General features: G+C 35.8%; 2 protein-coding genes across 3 annotated transcripts; one reads left to right on the top strand and one right to left on the bottom strand.

Moving 5' to 3' along the window:
• Positions 1 to 512: 512 nt before the first annotated feature.
• Positions 513 to 9,565, bottom strand: LOC105348190 (sphingomyelin phosphodiesterase). The gene is made up of 13 exons (XM_034482846.2): positions 9,180 to 9,565; positions 6,836 to 7,000; positions 5,974 to 6,097; positions 5,676 to 5,782; positions 4,705 to 4,874; positions 4,501 to 4,611; positions 4,078 to 4,158; positions 3,899 to 3,986; positions 3,480 to 3,562; positions 2,600 to 2,792; positions 2,339 to 2,428; positions 1,130 to 1,224; positions 513 to 870 (listed from the first exon to the last, which is right to left on the bottom strand). The coding sequence occupies exons 1-13, from the start codon at positions 9,528 to 9,530 to the stop codon at positions 750 to 752; spliced, it is 1,779 nt and encodes a 592-aa protein (XP_034338737.2). The 5' UTR covers positions 9,531 to 9,565; the 3' UTR covers positions 513 to 749.
• A 2,992-nt stretch (positions 9,566 to 12,557) lies between these two features.
• LOC105335133 (nucleoredoxin) lies at positions 12,558 to 25,034 on the top strand. Of its 2 annotated transcripts, XM_034482848.2 has the most exons (7): positions 12,561 to 12,939; positions 13,782 to 14,036; positions 16,881 to 17,085; positions 17,270 to 17,358; positions 19,520 to 19,610; positions 21,730 to 21,839; positions 22,398 to 25,034. In XM_034482848.2, exons 1-7 carry the CDS (start codon positions 12,634 to 12,636, stop codon positions 22,590 to 22,592), a joined length of 1,251 nt encoding a protein of 416 aa, XP_034338739.1. In that variant the 5' UTR covers positions 12,561 to 12,633; the 3' UTR covers positions 22,593 to 25,034. The 2 variants fall into 2 exon arrangements, with proteins under 2 accessions (XP_065936763.1, XP_034338739.1); XM_066080691.1 differs by lacking the exons at positions 21,730 to 21,839; positions 22,398 to 25,034 and adding an exon at positions 21,071 to 21,138 and having other exon boundaries at positions 12,558 to 12,939.
• Positions 25,035 to 26,067: the final 1,033 nt, after the last annotated feature.

Consider the following 26,067-nt stretch of genomic DNA (forward strand, 5'->3'; position numbering starts at 1 on the left):
GCTCTCTATAGAAGCCTGACCTTGACCTCTCTATCTGACCATGACCTCTCTATCAGACCATGACCTCTCAATCTGACCATGCCAGTCTTTGCTTCAGACTGGAAACAAAGGTAAAGAATCTAAACTGCTGCATGATTGATAGAATAACCCATGATTTGTGATGTGATTTTGATTCAGCTCATGATAATTTTTGTTTTCTATCACCGGAGTTAAGACAAAGCGTCATTAATCATGACCAACCATTTGATATGTATTAAACAAAAAAACAGCTCAGAAATAGAGGAATTTGTTCATATTATATCAATGATATATAATTACATATTACAAAAAGGATATCAATCAATGATATTCAATTGCATATTATCAATCAATGATAGATAATTACATAGTAAAAAAAGAGATTATCAATTAATGATTTCAACAACTGTCTACAATTAAGTAGTGTCACTTAGTGATAAACATAAACCAACACAATGTGTACATTATTTAACACAATGTGTACATTATTTAACAATGTGTACATTATTTAACACAATGTGTACATTATTTAACACAATGTGTACATTATTTAACAAAATATGTAGTGTATACAATACTTCTTTGAAATACTTTGTGATGCACTGTAAACAGTTATAAATAACAACACAGTTTGATACATCTTATAAAAATGAGTATTTTCTCGGTAACAAACACCCTATATGGGTTATCGATTGGTCTGGGAATAACTGTCCAATGAATGGCCTCAGTGTCTAGGACTGGATGTCCACACACAAAGCTGGGTCATGTGACCTCCCAGATTTGAGGTCACATAACAAGTCGGTCTTACATTTTCCTGTACAAGAAGGAGGAGTGGCCATTTTGTAGTAATGTCTGGAAAAGAAATCCCAGGGCCATGATATTACAGGAAATATTGAATAGAGCTATAACTCCACAACTCAGTGATGTAATGAGGATTAGGAAATATTGTTATTTTGAACAAAACTACCTGTTAAATTTATGTTTTAACTTTAACTTAAATTTCTAGATCTGTTCATATCTTTTGACAGTGGGTAGTGAAATGCAACCCTAGCCTCTACAGACAGAATTAGTTCTTAATTTTATAATAGAGATGGCATCAGTTTACATTTACCTGTGGAAAGTCTGGAAGAGCGTGTCATTTGCTTTCATCCGATAAATGAGTTCACTCCAGTCCTCGGGAAACAGAGTCTTCAGACCGTAGGTTTCCTGCCAATAATCAGTGGGCAATTTAATTTTCTTATGCATTACTCATTTCTTTAATGGTTTCTACATTGCCATTAAAATGGTAACTTTGTGATATAGCCTTGCTGTTAGCTAATTCTCTGTGTGTTACCATAACCTAGACCTAACTGACTTTATCATTGTCTAACATGACCTTAACCTAAATAACTCAGGTCAGTGAAACTCTTAATAAAATTCTGTGAGTGTGAAACATTCTGTGGAACACTGCACAAAAACTGATTTTATCAGTGTGAAACATTAACATTTTAAACAAAATCCCATCAAGAATGGCATTGTCAATCAAAATGTAATCTTGGCTTAATACTGTTAAAATTCACCATTAAATATTTCTGTCAATGAGAAATTACCTTATCTGACTGATTTTATAAATGACAAGTGACCTTCACTTGAATTATTCTCTCATTGACATATCCTTGACCTGACTGACATTGACCCGACTGACATTGACCCAATTTACATTGACCTGACTGACATTGACTTGACTGACATTGGCTTGACTGACATTGACTTGATTGACTTGACTGAAATTTACCTGGCTGAAATTGACCTGACTAACATTGATTTGACTGACATTGGCTTGTTTGACATTGACTTGTTTGACATTGACTTGACAGACATTGACCTGACTTGACATTGACCTGAATGACATTGAACTGACTGATATTGGCTTGATTGACATTGGCTTGACTGACAGTGATCTAACTGACTTGACTTGACTTGACTTGACATTGACCTGGCTGACATTGACCTGACTGACATTGGCTTGATTGACATTGACTTGATTGACATGACTGACATTGATCTGACTGATACTGACATGACTAACATTGACTTGATTGGATTGACTTGACTGACATTGGCTTGATTGACATTGACCTGACTGGCATTGACACGACTGACATTGACATGACTTGACATCACTGATGTGACTGACATTGTCTTAACTGACATTGACTTAATTGACTTTACTCACATTGACCTGATTGACATTTACCTGACAGACATTGACCTGGCTGACATAGACCTGACTAACATTGACCCAACTGACATTGCCTGACTAACATTAACCTTACATTACCTTAGCACTGTATTCTTTCTGCCACACAGGTTTATTACTGCGGTTCACTTCAGTGAGGTTAAGGTAGTAATTGGTAAAATCCAAAGTTGTCTGTTTAAAAAATCATAGAGATGAACATAATTATATAAAACATCAAGCTTAGGTCATAAATATGAAGAGTAAAATTTTGTTTAAAATGAAATATCTGTTTCATTTAATTGAAGTTAGAGTTTGTGTATCACAACTAATTGTGTCAGATTTGGAGAAAAATGATAGACTTGCCCAGGAGCTGTTTTGATACATGCCGTCGTTCTCGTAGATTCTGAAGCCAGGGTTAAGGCTGGTGAAGGTCGTGACACTCCCAGGAATGTACAGAACACTGGTCGGTCTCTTGAACGTGACATCATCGTAAAAAACCTCGTACCAGTCTGTGTGACTGTGCCCAAAGTACTGACCAGCTATGGTGGATTCATACCTATCAGTGAAATAATTTTAATACACTATAACAATTTAACAACTCCCAACATGTATTAATTGTTCAGATCAACTGAAGGAGATGAGCTGACCATTCAAGCTGCTAAAACTACTGTAGTAGTTCAAATACTCTAATAGAGTTTCGTAGTACATTTTCCTTCACAGTTGCTGCCTGTTAACCAATATGTAATCTGTAATAGTTACTTCAACTGTTATAAGATATCTGACCTGTTTAAAAAAAACAATCCTGTTATTTCCATTTACTGTATGACTATCTCTATCCTGTTAAAAATGATGTTAACGATTCTGTAATATCTCCTTTTATACTGTAATACTGTCTCTGATCTGTTAACAATCCTATATAATAGTTCCTTTTACTGTAATACTATATCTGACCTGTTAACAATTCTGTAATAGTTTCTTTTACTGTAATACTGTCTCTGACCTGTTAACAGTCATGTAATAGCTTCTGTTTTTGTAAAACTATCTCTGACCTGTTAACAGTCAGGTAATAGTTTTTTTTGGTGATAATATCTCTGACCTGTTAACAATCCTGTAATAGTTTCTTTTAATGTAATACTGTCTCTGGCCTGTTAACAATTGTGTAATAGTTTCTTTTACTGTAATACTGTCTCTGACCTGTTAACAGTCATGTAATAGCTTCTGTTTTTGTAATACTTTCTCTGACCTGTTGACAATCCTGTAATAGTTCCAGCTCCAGGCCTTCAGACAACTTCCTCCCCCCGGGTGAATGTGACCAATGATGTGGACCTGTGTAAAGATAAAATGCATTGGATGTAATGGTATGGCATTATTTCTTGTAATTGGTTTAAGTATTTTTGTCAGTGATTTAATCAACTATTGTAAGTAGTTGGATTATATTTGTCTATGGGTCTAGAAATTATGGTCAGTAATTCATGTCAGTTTAATTTTTCCTTGTCAGTGGTTCAATCAATTATTTTAGTAGTCAAAATATTTTTTGTAATTGGTTCAAATAAATGTCACAAGTTGAAGCTTGTTGTGAGTTGTTCAGGCACTTGTTGTCTGTGGAATTGGTAACTGATGTACCTTTACATTGATGGAGAGTATCAGTTTATTATTATGTACCTTCTCCTTGCTGTCCTCGGACTGCTGGAGGGTATCAACAAGCCACTGGAGCTGTCCTGTAGGGTCTGTAGTGTTGATCAACAGCCACCTAAACAAAAGGTCCGGCTCAAATACAGGATGATTTCTAATGTAACCCCAACAATGAGGTACACATATCTTGTTAACATGAATCCACTTACCAGTTCATATTGTTGCAGTAGTTCATGTTCAATGAGATCAATCTGAACTTGTCTCCCAGCTTTACAGTGTAAAATCCTCCACTGTAAAACAAGACAGCTCTTCATTATAAAATCATTCCCTGTAATATGGGATAGCTTAATGGTATAAAATCACTTCCTGTTAAATATGCTACTAAAGTATATGAATTATCCCTTCTAAAATATGCTGGCCTTACAAATGAAATCATCCTCTGTATAATATGCTAGCTTTTTAGTTATTTACTGTATCAAATCATCCCTGATAGAATATGACAGCTTCACAGTGTAAAATCTTCTCCTATTATAATATTCTTTTATGTCCTATCAATGAACACATTTCCTCTCTCTCTCTCTCTCTCTCTCTCTCTCTCTCTCTCTCTCTCTCTCTCTCTCTCTCTCTCTCACCTTTTTATGGTAGGCATGGTTTCCTGTGGCAGCCAGTTCTTCCAGGAGTCGGCTACTGCTTCATACAGCCAGCTGATGGAGTCTTTGTCATTAATGTATGGAGGAGGAAAGCTTCAAATACAAGTAAATCAGTACCTACACAGTCAAATATATTGGGTTAGGGTTAGGGTTAATGAACCCAGATTTAAAAGTTGGCATAATTACCTATTAACAGGGGCACTTTCATGATTACCCAGAGTGCAGTAGATGGGTTTCTTTGGCAGGTACTTTAGACTGAGGTCAGTGAATTGTTGAAGTGCACTTATCTGGTCCCCTTTAGACTGGTTCCAGACATTGTGTGGGGGTATATCTCCAGTGAAGTAAACCACATCAAACTAAACAAACAATGTACACTTTATAGACTAACAGGATATTGATGTCCTTTGTTATGTTGTGAATGTAGATCATATTTCTGTAACATATAGAAGACAGATATCTCGTAATATTTACAAAACTATCTCTCAAGCAAAAAAAACATGTACAGATCTTTGTCGGATGAATTAGACTGGTTTCATAAGATTCATCGTTACAATGCTTTATCTGACCTGATTTTGACAGTGGGACTCAGTACTGACCTGATTTTATATGGGGCTCAGTACAGACCTGATCTTGACATTGGGGCACAGTACTATCCTAACAGTGTATGGGGCTCAGTACTCTTACCTGATCTTGAAAATGGGGCTCAGTACTGACCTGATCTTGAAAATGGGGCTCAGTACTGACCTGATCCTGTATGGGGCTGGGTACAGACCTGATCTTGACACTGGGGCACAGTACTGACCAGATCTTGACAATGGGGCTCTATACTGACCTGATCTTGATAATGGGGCTCAGTACTGACCTGATCTTAATAGTGGGGCTCAGTACTGACCTGATCTTGACAGTGGGGCTCTATACTGACCTGATCTTGATAATGGGGCTCAGTACTGACCTGATCTTGACAATGGGGCTCAGTACTGACCTGGTCTTGACAGTGGGGCTCAGTACAGACATGATCTTGTACAGGGCTCAGTAGTGACCTTTCCTGTATGAGGATCGGTAACAATCTGATCTTGAGAGTGGGGCACAGTACTGACCTGATCTTGACAGTGGGGCTCAGTACAGACCTGATTTTGACAGTAGGGCTTAGTACTGACCTGGTCCTGTATCGAGCTGAGGTGTTTGAATAAGCTGTCGACCAGGCTGAATGGGACATCACAGGCGTCCACTGTTCCCCACAAACCCGCACCTGCCTCTCCCGGGGCTGAAAAGGGGGAAAAACTCTTAATTAATGTGTTTTCTGTATGAATACTACTACATGACATGTTATTCTTATGACAAAACTTGTATTTAAAGACTTGGTAAATACTGATATACATAGTGTTTCATCTAGCAATATTGGTTAGAATCAAACAGAAATTTTTGGAAAAGGAATTATCCTGTGTTTATTTTTACCTGCTTTTCCATCTCCTTGACGACAACAGAGAGGCTCACCACACTTGACCTTTGACCCGACTTCATAGCCCGGGTCAATGTGGATGTCTGACACATGGAGGATGCGAAGCTTGGGGGAGCCAGCCTAATGTACCACATGATATAATTACAATATTACATGTAATTCATGAATGTAATAAAAAACTCAAAGCAATCTTAACGGTCTTGAACCTCTGATTAGTTAATAAATCATTCAATCAATCAACTAATCAATAAAGAAAGCAATGGGTCAATGGTCATTAAAACAATCACATTATCAATAAATCAAGCAGTCATTTAATAAAGCAATCAGTCAATATATTAGCTAATCAATTTATCAATATATTGAATCGTTTATTTATGTAGTCAATCAACCAGTAACACAATCCTAAACCAAACAGATAAGTCAACTAGTCATTGATTCTGCTGGAATGTAAGATTCCATTATCTTACTTGATATTTTTAATTGTACAATTGTTGAAAATTATATAAATATAAGTAATAAGGAATCATTCTTTGAGTATTATGAGGTGATAATTTTGATCGAGGCATGATTTAATTTTATGATAGATTTGCATGATCACGCCCCTACCAAAATTATTACCTCATATGATACTCAAAGAATGATTCCTTTTTACTTATATTTATATAATTTTCAACAATTGTACAATTAAAAACTTAAAATATAAAGTATACATCATTTGAATTAATTGGACTGTAAAGTACAAAATTGAATTGTAGTGTTATCACAGACATGTAAATATATATAATTTTATTTTTTTTGGACTCAGTATATCTCTACACAAACCAGTGATTGTAAGATACAAAGATACTAGATATTTACCTTGGGTAGTACCCTGGGGGTCAGTGGAGGTTTGGGGGTTGAAGGTAAGGTCACATTCCAAAGGTCATTGGGGTCATAGGGCGTACCACAGTTGTTACCAAGGAGAATTCCACAGACCTCTTCAGGGCTCAAAACAAGGCGCAGGGCAACCCCAATAAACTCATCCTGAGAAATGTTATCAAATGTTTGTACATATAGCTCCTACTTTAAACTCATCCTGAGAAATGTACTCAAATGTTTCTACATATAACTCTTACTTTAAACTCATCCTGATAAATGTATTCAAATGTTTGTACATATAACTCCTACTTTAAACTCATCCTGATAAATGTAATCAAATGTTTGTACAACTTAAGCTCCTACTGTAAACTCATCCTGATAAATGTTATCAAATGTTTGTACATAGCTCCTTCTGTAAACTCATCCTGATAAATGTAATCAAATGTTTGTACATAGCTCAATCCTACTGAAAACTAATTCTGATAAATGTAATCAAATGTTTTTACATAGCTCTTACTGAAAACTCATCCTGATAAATGTAATCAAATATTTGTACATAGCTCCTACTGTAAAGTCATCCTGATTAACGTAATCAAATATTTTTACATAGCTCCTACTGTAAAGTCATCCTGAAAAATGTAATCAAATGTTTGTACATAGCTCCTACTATAAAGTCATCCTAATAAATGTAATCAAATGTTTGTACATACATGGAGCTCGATCCTACTGTAAACTCGTCCTGATAAATGTAATCAAATGTTTGTACATAGCTCCCACTGTAAACTCATCCTGATAAATGTACTAATCAAATGTTTGTACATAGCTCGATCCTACTGTAAACTAATTCTGATAAATGTAATCAAATGTTTTTACATAGCTCCTACTGTAAACTCATCCTGATAAATGTAATTAAAAGTTTGTACATAGCTCCTACTGTAAACTCGTCCTGATAAATGTAATAAAATGTTTGTACATAGCTCCCACTGTAAACTCATCCTGATAAATGTAATCAAATATTTGGACATACATGTAGCTCGATCCTACTGTAAACTCATCCTGATAAATGTAATCAAATGTTCTCCTCAGAGCTAATTTTTAATGTTGTATAACCTGACTTTAAATTAATATTATCTTTTCTATCTTAGGTAACCTCACCCTCATAAATGTGTCAAAAGGGGTGAGAGTTGCTCTTATGTAGTTAATTCATGCTAATATTTAAGTTAACAAATAATACAATAAACTTAGGAATGCATACAATATAAATTGTCATTGAATCATCTGATAAAACCATTCAGTGTTAACCCGAAAGCATCAAAATGCACTATAGGCTTCAATTAAGCATAACTATTTAACTCCTATCTGTATTAATAAAAGACTTTAATACTGAACATGTACAACAATGTTATAAAATCAATTCATCTAAAGAGCATACGTCAAATCTTTAATTGTTAATACAGTGTATCATAATGATTACGGAGGCGAGTGCACTATGTATCAAACCCTGACTACTATTTAGGCATAGTACATGCACAACACAACACTATTGTTATTATTATGCCGACTGTTGAATATACTGACGTGCTTTGCTATATTTAAGTAGCTGTGACATTCGAGTGTTGACAAGTCCCTATAAATTATCACTGGAAAAGCAAGCTTTTGTTTGTTTTTTTCAAATTAATCAAATGATTTGATTGTTTATTTAATCAACAAGTTGTTGTACAAGAAAAAGTCAACAAAGGTTTATGTTCTTTTCAAGAAATGAGAGACGTTTGGCCTTACCGAGAATACTCGAAATGTTAAGCAGACGAAATCTCATTGAATTTTTTTCTTGTACATTCTTTATCAAGCGTCATTTTAAAAAGCTTTTTTGTGATTCTCATGTAGAATTTCTTTGAAAAATGTTCAATCAATTTGTTCAAAAGTTTATAAGAAACTTTAACTTTAAAATTACCGTCAATAATGAAGTGTTTTTGGAAAAATGAATAATTTTAATTGCTTGATGTCAGTCGTATATATCTACGTTATATATATATAAATACCATTATTTTTAATAACGGCTAATTTAGCGTAGCGGTAACGTGTTGGGCTTCAAGCTTGAATGATTTTAGCGTCGTGAGTTCGAATCCCGCTGTCGGCACTTGAAAAATTTTCGTTGAAAACATTTGCCGTGCTCTATTTCGGCATAATATGCTTACACTATATAAATCCTTTAATACTATGCGAAAATAGATGAGTATTGAATATATAGAGACAAACTGACAGAAGGCATAATAATTATATAATATGTATAATATGTAACATTCTCTATATTAAATATAATGTACATGAGTTTCATAAAACTTACTTTGTATTCCTTGATAATGTTGTCACACACTTTGTCATCCTCTATGTCGAACTTTTTACAGATGAGCGTCATAAATGTGACAATATCTTCCTCAGTACTCTGTTTTTCCACTAAGTCTTTCAGTCCCTCCACAGCTAACTTACACACCTCACAGCCGATAAAGCTTAGATCCGCCAACGTGCCACATTCCGTCTTGTATCGGGAAGTCTTGAACTTGGGGTTCCGTGCGGTAGCGCTGGGTATGCGGGGGTGGTCATTGGAGTGAGACAGGGAGGAGTATATTAAAGGCGAAGATGAGGCGAGCAGAACAATGGCAAGCAGTGAGAGCATCAGGGCGAGCGGTCCGTCCATTTTACAGAAACATGTGACTATCGTATGTTTACGTACGATGCGCCACGCGGAACAAAAGTACAGAGAGAGAGAAAGAGAGAGAGAGAGAGAGAGATCTATATATGAGATGTGATGGAATGTAATCTCATTAATCAGTTAGTGAAGTATACATTTAAAGGTAACGCATAAAATGATCTGGGACACTTTAATTTAGGTTTACTGTTATATGACGATTTGGACCAGTTGTGTAAAACATCTGGCAACTTTCTTCGTGTTGAAGGGGGCACCCCCCAACTCCGCCCTAAAATTGCAAAAAGAAAGTTATTATACTCCTTCTTTAAAAAAAAAATATAGCAAAGAAAATTATCAACTTGTGAGTCTTAATTATCAACTTTTTAGAAACTCATGGGATTTCTTCTGTATATAATGCACAGTGCATGTTTAATTTCCAGTGTATATTAAATTAATCAAACACAAAACTCTCTCTCTCTCTCTCTCTCTCTCATATTTTCCGAAGATTCATCATCAGTACGTTTAACCACCCCTCCTTTTCTTTATTCTTTAAAATCTGGATTAGGTTACATTCCTTATTAATATTCAGAAAATTGCCTGGTTGTAATTGATTAGTCTACATTTTTAAGTTTGTGTTTTGATATTTTCAAGTTTAATCATGGTGTTTTTTCTGAAATTTTTTTAGGAAGAAACACTTTGATTTAAAAAAAACCCCTAAGATGCTCAATTAATCATATAAGGCTTAATTAATTCTATTTCCCTGTTTATGCACAGCCTAGCCAGTGCTCAATTAATCCAACGGATATATTTATATGAGATGATAAAATAACGTAGATTTATAAAACGCCAAGTTTACGGGTACGTCCAGGAGCCCAAGATACTGACCATTTGAAGACATTCTCTCCCCAGAGGGCGTGCTACACAAGCCTCAATTTTGTGTTGGCGAAGCTTCTGTAGCACCCTCTCTGGTGATAGAATGGACCAAAAACTAATGACAGTGTCAGACCTATGTGTTCGTATAACTAACGATGTTCCGCGAGACTAACAGAACCACAGGCTTTATGATAATTAATGTACATGATATTGATATTTGAAAAATGATAGTATCCGTATATCCGTTTGTTAAAGATTCAGTTTCTTTAATTTTTGCTCGAGCAAACATAAATTAATAATCTTAATTCATACTAGCTATAGCTTCCATAAAGCGTTTATTTATTGAACATCTACATGTTTTCCGGGCTTGAAGTGAGCTAGAGTACATGTAAATATGTCACCACATGGAAGTAATGCAAGTAATATCCAGAAAATGAAATGTAGATGACATGGATCAATACTATAGTTGATTTAATGTTCAGCATTTACTAACAACATACTTAAGCCAGGCACAAACAGGCACACATAAAACACAGTCATTAAATAGTTTTCACGCAAGGAAGTAGTTACTGAACAACAGTTTAACAACAGTTGAATCTCTCTCTCTCTCTCTCTCTCTCTCTCTCTCTCTCTCTCTCTCTCTCTCTCTCTCTCTCTTATATTGATCACTGGCCATTCTGAGTCGGAATGACTAATTACTGAGATATTAACAAGAGGCGTGGGGGGCTACATCGCTCACCCAACCAACCCTAACCGAGCTCGCTGATTTTACCGATTTACAATCCAGACTTACGCTGACCCCAGGGGTCACACTCGATCTATATGATCAGATGGGGACTTGAAATTAGTATTTGTTTATTTTCACTACTTACAGCCTCTATTTTCTTTCTTTAATTTCTTTTTCTTTAACTTTCTTGCTATATATATACATTATGTAGAATTGGGCCATCTCTTACACCTTCTGGTCTCTCTATACTCTATGACCGGGGTAAGAGAACTATATGACAGACGCCAGACAAAGCTCACCCAGCTCAGCAGCCGGTGAGTAAAAAAGGAGTGTCAGACAGAATATGATGCATCTGAAGCGTATCGGTATTACATTGTACATAACCTATCGATCTAATGCATTCATACTGTAATGTGAATGTTATCTTGTATTTACCGGGTGAGTGTAAATTACTCAAGATTTACAATACGTCAAAAGTTGTTTTTATATAAATATTGCCTGTTTGGGAGGGTAACAGTTGAAATTGACACCCCAAGGAAACCATTGTCAACCGACGCGAAGGGCATTCATTATCATTTGTACATTGTACTAAGCTATCAGTTGAAAAGGATATCAAGTACACAAATATACAATAAGGTTAACCATGCATTAAGTCTCGTTATGAAACCTAGCTTTAATTCATATACTTCGTTAGGCTTTACCCTGGAGCAGGTGCCCTCGGGGTCGCTCTGTGGGGCGGGGTCCGTGGGGTCGCTCTGTGGGGCGGGGTGCGTGGTGGGCCTTTATGATTAATGCTAACTGCATGCAATGATGCGTCTTCTTATTTATGAAGCTGAAAGAAACACATATATGTAATGTTGTCAAATTGAAATATACCCTGTTTTAGATCCAAAGAACCTCTCTTTAGACAAGGAAAAGAGTTAAATAACTAAATAAATGGATAACTAAATAAATAAACTTACCGTCCATGCACAATGAAGCAGATTGAAGATTACATAAACTAATACCCCCCTCCCTTTTAACCCATAAAATTTGGGATCTATCATCATTATCATAGAAAAATCTAGCAACTGATTTCATTTATGAGATTAATTTGAGTCATGTCATGATCAGGATTTAGGAAATAAAAGTAGTTACTCATGATCATTTGATATAACGAAGTATAGTTTTCAAGAATGGACTCGAATAATCTTGGGGAGTATTCTCATTCTTGTGAATGAATATGTTCAGTACCGTCCTATTGGCCCAAATAGACACGTTATGATTTATCTTTAATTCGATAATTTTAGAAGGAGGATATTGCCCCCTAAAAATCTGCTAATGTACCCACCGGGCTTGATGGGGTATCATAAACAGCTTTGAGTTTTCTCAGAAACTTCGCCTGCCGATCGTTTGAAATTCCCGCGGTCTGCTTGTAACATGTCAATTCCATCGGCGAACAGGGAAATCTAATTTTAGAACAAAGCACATTATATTCTGACACGGCATATCAAGGAGTCTGTGAATGTCGGCATGGCCAAGAAGTTGGAGTCGTTACTGGGGGCCCATATACTCCGTCAGGCCGGGGATAGCCTGGAGCAGGTGCCCGTGGGGTCGCTCTGTGGGGCGGGGCGCGTGGTGGGCCTTTATTTCTCGGCACACTGGTGTCCCCCGTGCAGGAACTTTACCCCGCTGTTGATCGATTTTTATAAAAACCGGAAAAAATCTGGCGACAATTTGGAGATAGTGTTTGTCAGCTGGGACAAAGATGAGGCCAGTTTCAAGGAATATTTCTCCTCCATGCCCTGGACGGCTGTGCCATTTGATCCAAAGAAAAAGGTAAGGCGGATCAAACAATTGTGGTGCCATGTTTATGTGATGTAGTGTATTGTCAGATGGACGGAGTGAGGGGTTTAAAGAAACAATGTGGATTGTTCATTTTATCATATATTTTATAACAAAAGACATGTAGCTGGCGTCAGATTATGCACAGATGATGTGATGTTGGTTTAACTTATCACAGCCTCTCATTTATTCATATTTTACATTGATCTGAAAAGATGTCTTCAAAATCGTTCATCCCGTAATCAGATTTGCAAACCTTGCAGAGCTCTGCACAAATCTTTAGTGGAGATAAATCTACATTTAAACTACCATTGAAGAATTCAATCAAAGGTAGGATCAGAATTCTTGTTGAAATAGAATCCCCCATAACATCGTTTAATCTGTGAGCAACTGTTGCCTTGTGCAAGTTCAGAGCATTCTATGAGGGTTTTTTGTCAAGAATTTAAATAGGTTTTTAATAAGATATTATGAGAGAGAGAGAGAGAGAGAGAGAAAAAAAAAAGGAGAGAGAGAGAGAGAGAGAGATTAATCTCAGATAAACATTGAAATATTTTCATAATTATAATTTTGTGTTTAATTCATATACACTGGAAGTGGTCGTCCCCTCACAATGTCAGGGCCTTGTCCTGTGTCCACCCATGGCAGTGCCTTGTGGGTGCAGCTTGTGGGAATATGGGCCGGCACCAGGAAATACAGGACCCTGACATTGTGATGAGCTGACTAAAGCGATTACACAGTGTGTAGATTAACAATATGTCATTGAAGATGTGCCTTATTTTGTAGACATACCTAAAGCATGTAAGTGATTTTGTAATAAAATTGATTTTATTTCACAGGCTAAATTGACCAAAAAGTACCGAGTTCAGGGGATTCCAAAGTTAGTGTTAATTGATGGAGACACTGGAAAGCTTATAACCTGTGAAGGGTACTCCTGTGTGATAAATGATAAAGATGGACAGGAGTTTCCATGGAGACCCAAAAAGGTGCAGGAAGTGATTCAGGGGAAGCTACTGCGCAGTGACAGGACAGAGGTCGACGCCATGGAAAGTCTGAAGGGGAAAACCGTGTGTCTGTACTTCTCAGCTCACTGGGTAAGCTGGTCCTCCATTATGTGTAGCTCTGACAACATTTCTATAACCTTATCCATTCAATGGCTCAAGTATGAGAAAAATCCTTTTCTTATTGTAAATATTTATGAACATGCATGTAATTACCTTTTTTTACCAATCTTTAAAAAAAAAATGGTTATTTCTTACTGAAGCTGTTCCATCAAAATGGGGAAAGGAGGTTAAATATTATTTGCTACAAAAGAATGTGTGCCGTCAGTTTGCATTAGATTTCAGATATTTGTTGGAAAATGATGCAAAATTTCACTCAAATTGCATTTGTTTTTTAATGTATTTGCATTATGATAATCTACTGTTTAATCAGTATCTTTGAATTATCTCAGGAAACTTTTAAATTCGGTGAATTTTTCAAACAGTGGGTTTTACTACCTTTACATATGTTTCAGCAGCAACACAATACATTGGGTCCCAGCGCCAGGCCTCTATTGCGCTGTACCCCCCAATATTGTGTTCCTTGCTCACTGCCCCAGATTTTGTGATTTATGTAGTGTAAGATATTATTTGACATGAGGCATTTCCATCAGCCTACTTTTTGGGCAATTTAGTTAAGTGTCAATTACAAAATGAAAATGCTTGGAATGGAATGAGCACACAGTTAATTGGTAGTTTAGGTTACTGTTATATATCAGTCAGAATTCCCTAGGGACAGGGATTGTTTTGGGGGGGGGGGGGGTTAGAGCGACACAGTCACTTTACATATGACTCCACCAAACCCTGACAGCCTGATGAAGGGCAGACCACTCCCTACCTCATCTCTGAAGTTTTGAAACATTAACAGCTCATTTAGTGCATGATGCATAACATACAAAACAGATGCTGTTTATCTTGTGCATCTCCAGTTTGGAAGACAATATATCTTCATCATTTAATAGGAAATTCTTTGCTTTCTCTTAATAAAATTAACATTGAAAACAACAACTGTTTCAAGCCATCTTTGAAGAAATGGCAGACCTCTTTACTTGTGGCTGCCAGTCAGTGCAAACCAAAACATGGAGTTACAGTTCTAAACTAATTTACCATCTGCAGGAATAAAAATACAGGTCTGCTTTAAATGTAAGAGCATTAGAGAGACATAAATGTCACAATCTGGGAGTCTTACATGTTAACCCTGTGTTAGTTAATTCCACAACTCTGTATATACTCTGTTTTTGCGACTGTGTATATGTGTAAATTAAAAGATTAAATTATCAAAATGATCACCTATTTAAACATAACACATCTGATTCAGAATCCAAACTATATATATATAACGTGCACTTTTCCTGTCTGTAACATATTATACAAGGTTTATTGTCGATGGTAAGTTCTGACTTACTAACTTCCCCCATAGAATCATGATACCTGTCTGTCTGTGTGTGAGGTCATTGACCAAGGTCAATGTCACAACATCACAAATGTCGCATTATTTAAAAGTAACCATTCAGGGGGCATTTTTTCTTCTTAGAATGTTCTAGATTTATAACATACTGACAAAGTAACAGCCATTGTGGGGGGACAGACATGTTCTGATGTAACAGTCATTGTGGGGGGACAGACATGTTCTGATGTAACAGCCATTGTGGGGGGACAGACATGTTCTGATGTGTGAGTTCTGTGTGGATCTGACACAAGGTTACAGTTAGTGGGTGATCTACAATGTAAACACAGAATTACTGCCCTATGATCCAAGCGGGGAGTTAATGAGGGGCTAATGTCCATTGCTCTCTGGGTAATGATGGTGGTAGTTAAGAGGGAGAACCTTCAGGTCACAGAGAGGTGAAAAAATTATAACGAAGCAAAATATACTTACTGTATTTTTTGTCATATTCAATTCAATTCAATTTTATTGTCCTTGGGCTTTATAACTCATCGGAATACAAATTATAATACATATAAAATTATATATACAAATTTGCAATGTGCATGGTAGGTAAGTGGACATATTAAGACAGTATAATTCATGTACATATCTTAAAACATGAATGGACATGAATATATGATAAGTAGCTTAATCTGTAGTACATGTATTATTACAATGCTGCGCTCTCATTTTGAAAGCGCTAGACAAATATTTACCTAAATTATTGAGTTCCTTTGTATTGTTAACACTTAAAGTTTAACTAACTTAAAAACTCCTGTTTTTTTTGTAATAAAAACTCTTTATCATAAAAACTCTGCTACAGTCCATGAAGGACTTATATACTTATGTTATTATAAGAATATGATTGTTTACAAATGTAGGATTTATAAAGATTGCCTGCTGAATTTTTTAGCTCACCTGTGCCAAAGTGATCAAACTAATTTGAAAGAGTGAAATAGAATTGGGTGTGTTTAAAAATCTTCTTATTCATAATGATATAATGAGATAATATATTAATAAATAGACCCAAAATGCCTGTTACCATCCAAACTTCAACATCAGCTTTATGATAAATGGTATATTTGAATTAGTCCCCCCCAACCCCCCAACTGCCCCTTGTGTCAAGTTTTTGCTGTTTTGCAGTGTCCCCCTTATCCTATCTTTTAGAACCATTTTATCAAGGGCTTAGATTTTGGGAGTTGTGTCGGCTTAGATTTTGGGAGTTGTGTCAAACAGCATTGTGACGTAGGCCTGTTTTATTCATTGCTGGCCATTCAGCCTTGGCTCTTTGAAATCAGCAAGATTTGTCTGGCTTTTGAACTAATACTAGCAATCGGTGTAATTATTTCGCTTAAAACCAGTGTAATTTTTTACTTTTTTGACCCAGGAAATAGATAGTTATGTCCTACTGAAAGTTTAAGGCCGTGTTAAAATAGTTCTATTCACTGATGGTGTCAGATGTTTTGCAGTGCCCCCCTTGTCGTGCCTTCACCCCGATGCTGGCCAAGTTATACAAAAAGCTTACAGAGGACAAGAAGAATGTGGAGGTTGTGTTTGTGTCCTCGGACCGCTCCGAGGAGTCGTTTGGTCAGTATCTTGACACCATGCCATGGCTGGCTGTTCCATTTGGAGACCCCAGGATTGACCAGATCAAGAACCTGTTTGCCATCGATGGTATACATATCTCTGTCACAAAGTTATTAAGATATCATCATGTTTGTTCAATTCCTCAGTTTATTAGTATCTTGTATTTTTATTACACATCTAACCTTGGTACTCGTCACCACTATGATGGATTTACACAACATGTAATGGCTGTTGTCATTTTCAGATTTTTTCACAAACACAATCATTGTAGGTATTCCTATGCTAGTTGTGCTTGATGATAAAGGAGATGTCATTACTCTGAATGGAAGAGGAGCAGCCATGTTGGATGAGGAGGGATTGGTGAGTTCAAACAGATCGGATGTTTTAACATGTCAACACAATGAGGAAACGGGTTAGATGGGAATTAGTGATTATCCCACCTGGAGTGGACAGAGTCTGGGGAGGGAGGGGGGGGGGGGGCTCAGAGAAATTCTGCATGTTACCACCATTTACCTGATGTTTTAAAAATTTAATAGCAACATAGTAATGTCCAATTATTTAAGATGCATCATTGGAAGGATAATAACAATCTTGCAACATGCAAAATAGCATGGGGGAGAGAAAGAGAGAGAGAGAGAGAGAGAGAGAGAGAGAGAGAGAGAGAGAGAGAGAGAGAGAGAGAGAGAGAGAGAGAGAGAGGGCATTTATTCAATAAAGATTCAATTTAGATGGTGTAACTATCTTAATGTATTACTTGGATTTACTACATTATGTTCTTATGTCTGAACAAGACAACCATCAGGATTAATTAAAAAAAAAAAATTAATGCAAATACACGATTGTTAAGTCAGCTTCAATTTTCTGTTTGTAAAAGTTACAATAGTGAATTACAGTATTGACTAATTGTTTTATGCATACCTTATGACTCAGTCTTTTATCAGTATTAACCTGTGATCTCCCATATCTCTCTCCACAAACCATAATGTTTTTGTTGTTTATTTTAATTTCTGTCATTCATGATGAAGAGATAACATATGCTGTCACTGTAACAAATACCCCCCCCCCCAAAAAAAAAATGTAAAATAGTTACTGCCAGCATCTGTAACCTACACATTTCTAATGTTAATCCTTGATAATGATGGATACAAGATTTATTTGTTTCTTCTTTCTGTTTGGGGGGGGGGGGGGGATTCGGGGGATGATGGTTTAGTTGGAGGGTTATAGTTTTATAGCTGATAGCATTGTGTGAAGTGAGCTATTGCGTTACTGTAATAAACATCATCTCAGGAAAGGCTGTATTATAGATTTATCATCTGTCAGATCGCTCAGATGTGATAACAGAATTCTCTGCTGAAGAAGAAACATATGCACAGATTGATTTTGACATATCACTTCACGTTTGAAGAATTCTGTCTGTTTCTGAGTTATAGGAACTAAAAACATGGTCCCGGTGCCGTGAAACAATTACCTCAAGGTTTTTTGTGGCAATCTGCGAAAAGATGGCAAGCAAACAGACAGGAGGGTTACATTCATATCTTAAAGGGTTTCCAATTAAATATTTACCATTGAATTGACAGAACAAGATGTTATAAGTTTGTAATAAAGTTCCAAGTTACTGGGTATCAGTGTAGTACCATTGTATAGACAGTAAATGTAATGAGAGATCTGAATATACTCTTACTTCATATTTCTTGTCATGGAGATATGTAATCATGCAACTGTAGGTCAATCTCAAATATAAAATAGGTATACCTATCTAAATAGAAAGGTCATTAAATTTTGTGTCTTTATCTCGTCTTAATTAGATGCTAATATTTTTGCATATCTATGATGTGTACCAGTTCATTTTTCATGGTGTTACTTTTAATCATTTATTTACCATTCACCGGTACATATGTACTTAAAATGCCATAACTCAACCTCTGTTTGATAAAAATTAACAGCGCACTGATAGACCTTCTTGGGTAATCATTAAAAACTCAGAATGGTAATAGAATTTGAGGTCATTGAACAAAGGTCAAGGTCACATAAGTATTCTCTCCATTACTTTACATTAAATTGTCATTCTGTATAAAAAAAAACCCTATTTAGTAATTAAGGACCTCCATGCATTTATTGTTTTTGCACATACAATGCAATGATGACATTTTTGTTGGAGGTTGCGCATGATAAAAAACCATTTCCCTTAACCACTGATTAGCAATCCCCTGAGTCAACATTTCAGATAACTATGGTCCCAATTTGTGTTATGCTGTCCTTATATTTACTGTACGTGCGTTGATTGTTGTTTTTATATAATATTGATGATATCCAGTAAGGGCAAAATGTTGTTTGTTTTAATTGTCAACAAATATATGTATGGGTCACAATGTCTGGATTTGTTTATGATAAGAACCAATGTAATCTGGTCACCCTGTTTTATATTGTACTAGTACCTAATGCATTTGTTTTTTCATCAGATTAAAGTTATATTCATTTGATAATTTTACACATTTTCCTTTATTTCATATTTTTGTACCAGGAGTTTCCATGGCACCCAAAGCCAGTGAATGAGCTTACAGGGAATGCTGCCATCCAGCTCAATGAGTCTGCTTGTCTGGTCCTCTTCACAGGTAACCAGTTTATTAGTTCAGATGCTGAAGTGACCTTTTCTGATCACATTTTGCATAGTGTTCATTTGTCAGGCTGTCATTTTGTCAATCTGTCTAAAACTTTTTACATACAGTTACTTAACCTTTTCTCCCAAACTACCAGTGAACCAATTTAGCACACAGCATCATTGGGAGAGGGGCTTTTAAGTTTGTTCTAATTAAGGGGGTAAGGTAGAGAATATAGGGAAATAATGAAAATGGGATGCGTGTTTTAAATGTTAATCTCAAGAACCAACTTGCTAGATATATAAAACTTTTATTTTGGCTTCCTTGTATATGAAGAATTCAAGTTTGTTCCAAATATGACCCTCTTGAATTGAATTGAATAAAGAGACTGTAAATTAGTTTATTGTGGAAATGAGCTTAAATATAGAAGTTTCAACTTTGTTTTTACCAGTGGGTCAAAAATTTGTTTGAAGATGAGGACAACTGAGGTCCTGACCCTGAGTTTTCTATCTTATTGTTTACATTTGTGTATGGTATTTTGTTATTTATACACTATCAGAGAGAGAAGATGAGGACATAAAGAGGACAACTGAGGTCCTGACCCTGAGTTTTCTAATTATGCCCCCCTTCGAAGAAGGGAGGGCATATTGCTTTGCTGCTGTCTGTCGGTCTGTCGGTCCGTCCACCAACAGTTTCTGTTCATTTTCTTTGCAAAGGATAAACATATTGAAATGAAATTTGGTATACAGGTTTTTCATGATAATATCTAGGTCAAGTTCGATATTGGGTACGATCTAGCAATTTTCGACAGAGTTATGGCCCTTGGACTTAAAAAAATTCGAGTTATTTGCAGTTTCCGCTCATTTTCTTCGCAAAGGATAAAAATATTGAAATGAAATTTAGTATACAGATTTATCTTGATAATATCTAGGTCAAGTTCAATATTGGGTTCGATCGAGCAATTTTCGACAAAGTTATGGCCCTTGGACTTAGAAAATTTGAGTTATTTGCAGTTTCCGCTCATTTTTTTTTTGCAGAGGATAAAGATATTGTAATGAAATTTGGTATACATGTTTATCATGATAATATCTAGGTCAAGTTTGATATTGGGTACAATCGAGCAATTTCCGACAAAGTTATGCCCCTTGGACTCAGAAAAATTCCAAATATTTGCAGTTTACGTTCATTTTCTTTGTGGATATTTCCAAGGGAGGGGGGCATAAGTGTTTCACAAACATCTCTTGTTTATTTTTTTAATTTGTGTATGGTGTTTTGTTGTTTATACAGAAGGAGAAGATGAGAACATAGAGAGGGCAACTTAGGGCATGACCCTGAGTTTTATATTTGTTGTTTTGTTTGTGTTTTTTGTTTGTGTTTAATTGTTTATGTTGTTATGTTGTTTACAGAAGGAGAAGATGAGGAAATAGAGTGGCGACTGAGGTCTTGACATTGAGTTAATTGTTTGTTGTTTACAGAAGGAGAAGATGAGGACATAGAGTGGGCGACCGAGGTCCTGACATTGAGTTAATTGTTTGTTGTTTTGTTGTTTGCAGAAGGAGAAGATGAGGACATAGAGTGGGCGACAAAGGTCCTGACATTGAGTTAATTGTTTGTTGTTTGCAGAAGGAGAAGATGAGGACATAGAGTGGGCGACTGAGGTCCTGACATTGAGTTAATTGTTTGTTTTTATGTTGTTTACAGAAGGAGAAGATGAGGACATAGAGTGGGCGACTGAGGTCCTGACATTGAGTTAATTGTTTGTTTTTATGTTGTTTACAGAAGGAGAAGATGAGGACATAGAGTGGGCGACCGAGGTCCTGACATTGAGTTAATTGTTTGTTTTTATGTTGTTTACAGAAGAAGAAGATGAGGACATAGAGTGGGCGACTGAGGTCCTGACATTGAGTTAATTGTTTGTTTTTATGTTGTTTACAGAAGGAGAAGATTGGGACATAGAGTGGGCGACAGAGGTCCTGACATTGAGTTAATTGTTTGTTGTTTTGTTTGTGTTTTTTGTTTGTGTTTATAATTGTTTATGTTGTTATGTTGTTTACAGAAGGAGAAGATGAGGACATAGAGTGGGCGACTGAGGTCCTGACATTGAGTTAATTGTTTGTTTTTATGTTGTTTACAGAAGGAGAAGATGAGGACATAGAGTGGGCGACCGAGGTCCTTACAGAGGCTGCCACTGTGGAACACAACAAGCATGAGGACCAGGAACTGTTCTTCTTCTTTGGCGGTGACGTAAGTCCTCAGACCTCTAGTTGTTACTCAGATAAAGCATTCTATGCCATAAAATTTAACAAACCACTGTAGAGAAAACATCTGATCAAATATTCCCCCCTCCCCCCCCCCCCCCCCCCCAAAAAAAAAGACTTGTGGCACAATCTAATCAAAGTTAGCACTTGTTTTGACCGAGATACCAATCTATGTGGGCAACTTATACCATGTATGAATTGAAAATCAAGCAAACAGTCACACTTTTGGAGATCTCTTGTCATTATTTAAATGTACTTATTACATATCTGGATTATAATTGGTCATATGAATTTAAGTGCTGACAGATTTTATGGATATGTAAATCAAAATTTATAAAAAAAAAAATGGGATATTTGTATCTTAAAAGGTCATGTTTTAAAATTCTCATTATATGTAGTTCAGATTAATTAACACTGTTATTCTGGGACATTAAGTTACCTAATGTCATGAACTATGTATTGTATATGAGATATAAATGTCTTCCATGGATAAATATTTTTAACATGAGCCAGGGATGTACATGTAACGCTTTTCATGTTTCAGGATGAGATTTGTGATTCGGTGAGGAATTTTGCCAAACTGCCTGATACGTGCCCCCTGCTAGTGATTCTTGATTTCCCTGAACAGAAAGTGTACAAGTGTGCGGAGAAGACAATCACTAGTGAGGTGGTAAAGGACTTTGTGAGGGGTTATCTCGGTGAAACCTTGGAGCCACTCCTACTCCGAGGCCCTGAATAGACACAGGAAGTCGCTATGGCAACCAAAGATCTACTGAGGCCGTGATGAAGCATTGCTAGAATTGAACCAGGACGTCGCCCCTAAGGGGTGCCTTTTATTTGTGTCGATCAGTATTTAACGTTTCAGTACCTTGTTCTCTGTGTATGTTCATTTAATGAACTTTTTTTATCAGCATTGGCATATATTTTTGTGTCACAGCAACCCCTCTTGTCTTTGTTTTTTGAGGCATTGTTTAGATGATTTTTTATTGGCATTTATATATTAGATAGAAGGGTACAACGGCTCCGGCATGACATGGCATTATTTGTTATATGTAATACATTGATGTACCTGACTACCTGTTTGGGGAGGACAACAGCCTTTATACAGTCTAAATTTTATTTATCTAACTTTCATTAGCTACATTGGTGTATAAAATCCCATCAACTCAACAATATACTTGAACCCGCCATTACAAGATGCTACACTGTTTAAGAGGACATACTTAAGCTGCTTACACCCAAACCTTCATCCTTTTATCACACATCCCAGACTCTTTTTAATAAGATTATCAATGTACATGTGAAATATGTGTTAGATATGTAAATACTTATAAGATATGTAATACTAGATAATATGGATCAGTTTCTGAATAGTTTTATGTTCATAGTGTAAAGTGATGTGTAGCATTTGTTCGTATCTCTCTGCACAATATATGCGTCTATGACTTAATTATAAAGTGATACTCAAAATTATGATTGGGAACTGCATCTTTTCAAACAAGTTATCAAAATACACTCAATAGTACTCATAGAAACTGAACACTTTTACTACAGATTTTGTCTTTTCCTCCAGTTTGAGCTAGTTTGGAAACAGAACTTAAAACTCGTAACAGGGCTATGCTGATAACAAAGACTTGGGAAAGTCATATATAGACACCAGTGTCACTTTATTGTCCCACTTGTTAATGATCTGAAGGCTTTATTTTTGTTGTGAAGCTTCTGCCTTGTTTTGTAACTTATTTTGTATTACATATCGTCGATGTACATGTGTAATTTCAGTAAAACTTGTCTGATCCACATACCACTTAATCCAAAGAAATTGTCCAGACTAGACCATGTTTCAGATTACCAGGGTAGTCAACATTTTAGCAATGATATTTAACATCCTATTGCTCTAGATGTCATAATACACAGTATTTGGAACAGACAAGTTTCACTGTAGTTACAGTTGTAGAACTTGACAAACTTTGTGACGCTAAGTGTTGTGATGTGACCTTGTTTTTTTGTTGCTGTTTTAATGGCATTTGTCAACAGCAATGGGGCATTTACTTAATTCCCAACATGACTCTGTGACTTATTGCATGGATAAGCCTATGATTTTAGCCTACTTGATATTAGAATTACATTTAACTAGGTTTTATGTTTGGAAATGTTTTGACGTTGCTTTTCTGCACTGACTGTGTTAGTTTTCTGTAAACATTGTAATGTGTCTGTACACATTGTGATGTATCTGTTCCCATTGTGATGTATCTGTACACATTGTGATGTATCTGTACACATTGTAATGTGTCTGTCACATCGTGATGTATCTGTACACATTGTAATGTGTCTGTACACATTGTAATGTGTCTGTACACATTGTAATGTGTCTGTACACGTTGTAATGTATCTGTACACATTGTTATGTATCTGTACACATTGTGATGTATCTGTATACACACTGTAATGTGTCTGTACACATTGTAATGTGTCTGTACACATTGTAATGTATCTGTACACATTGTGATGTATCTGTATACACACTGTAATGTGTCTGTACACATTGTAATGTGTCTGTACACAATGTGATGTATATGTATACACATTGTAATGTATCTGTACACATTGTAATGTATCTGTACACATTGTAATGTGTCTGTACACATTGTAATGTGTCTGTACACATTGTGATGTATCTGTATACACACTGTAATGTGTCTGTATACATTGTAATGTGTCTGTACACAATGTGATGTATATGTATACACATTGTAATGTGTCTGTACACATTGAAATGTATCTGTACACATTGTAATGTGTCTGTACACATTGTAATATATCTGTACACATTGTAATGTGTCTGTACACATTGTAATGTGTCTGTACACATTGTAATGTATCTGTACACATTGTAATGTATTTGTACACATTGTAATTTATCTGTACACATTGAAATGTATTTGTACACATTGTAATGTATCTGTACACATTGTGATGTACAGACACATTGTAATGTATCTGTACACATTGTAATGTGTCTGTACATATTGTAATGTATCTGTACACATCGTGATGTAAACATTGTGAATTTTGACCACTCTATAAGATGTGCAATGAAGTTCTCTCTCTGAACCTTGTCTCCATTGTTTATGGTTTCATCCAAGATGAATTAATAAACAGTTTTATGATTTATCCATCTTTACATTCATTTAGTGTTTTTACCACTACTAGTACGGTATTTTCAGTGCCCAAGAATCAGAAATATAAACAGTGTCATGTTCAAACATATACATATACTGTAGAAGGTACTTCCTGAGTTGCCTTTCAATGATATGATCAAAGTCTGTACAGAAATGTAGAAAATTGCCATCAGAACTTGTTTCCCATCAGTCTATAATTTTCTTTAGGGTTAATGGTTAAACTCTTTTCTTACAATTAGGGAAGGGAATCAATTGCTAATTGGTTAATCGCAATTTGTTCCAAATGATTAACCGGTTTCTTGCATCAAAATTTGCAGATTTCTGACATTTTGTTATTGTTTTGAAATAATTGTTATGAATTACACAAAAGCATGATAGGAATATTCTCCTTAATGTGTAAATTGAAATATGCTATAAAAATTATATCTCATGATAATTATTCAAAAAGAAATCATGAACAACCAGAAAACCATCATGAAATACCAGTAGTTTCTCTGATCACATCACAATTTTGCAGTTGGACTTCTCTAAACAAACTCAGCCTTAATAAGTTATTGATTTCCGTGTAAAATAAATGTCCTTTTGAATTGTAGTAGCATGTATGTATCTGTTTTAGGCAATTGCATTTTTTATGTAATAAATTGATGTTGTGTTAAAGGGAAAAATTAAGTAGAATAAACACATTGAACATAGGTATTATAGTAACGATAATTGTAACGATGATATTAGTATCATTCAAAACTGAACAGAAAAGGCAGTGACATGTTGTGATAACAGTCATTATGATGAACACCTGCTCCTCCAAGAGCTCAGCCCTGGGGTCTCCAATTTAATTTGATTCAGTAAAAGACTTGAAAGGCAAAAATTTAAATTTATTTTAAATTTTCGTTAGGATATATGTTTTTATTTTATACGACTAACCCAGTACTGATTTTGTAACCAGTTGCCATGGTTTTGACCAAGTTGTCCATTAACCGGTTAGAGATTGCTCTTCCTACTTACAATACATATTGAATCTTGTCCTCCTTAAAGTCG

Source organism: Magallana gigas, chromosome 3, assembly GCF_963853765.1.
Source record: "Magallana gigas chromosome 3, xbMagGiga1.1, whole genome shotgun sequence".
Classification (NCBI taxonomy): Eukaryota; Metazoa; Mollusca; class Bivalvia; order Ostreida; family Ostreidae; genus Magallana; species Magallana gigas.

Coding starts and splice junctions, on each gene's coding strand:
- LOC105348190 (XM_034482846.2), bottom strand. CDS start 9,530: ATGGACGGACCGCTCGCCCTGATGCTCTCACTGCTTGCCATTGTTCTG. Junction 7,001..9,179: donor ACATTATCAAGGAATACAAA/GTAAGTTTTATG, acceptor AACATTTCTCAG/GATGAGTTTATTGGGGTTGC. Junction 1,225..2,338: donor AGAAAGAATACAGTGCTAAG/GTAATGTAAGGT, acceptor GATTATTGGCAG/GAAACCTACGGTCTGAAGAC.
- LOC105335133 (XM_034482848.2), top strand. CDS start 12,634: ATGGCCAAGAAGTTGGAGTCGTTACTGGGGGCCCATATACTCCGTCAG. Junction 17,359..19,519: donor TGTTGGATGAGGAGGGATTG/GTGAGTTCAAAC, acceptor TTTTTGTACCAG/GAGTTTCCATGGCACCCAAA. Junction 19,611..21,729: donor TTGTCTGGTCCTCTTCACAG/GTAACCAGTTTA, acceptor TGTTGTTTACAG/AAGGAGAAGATGAGGACATA.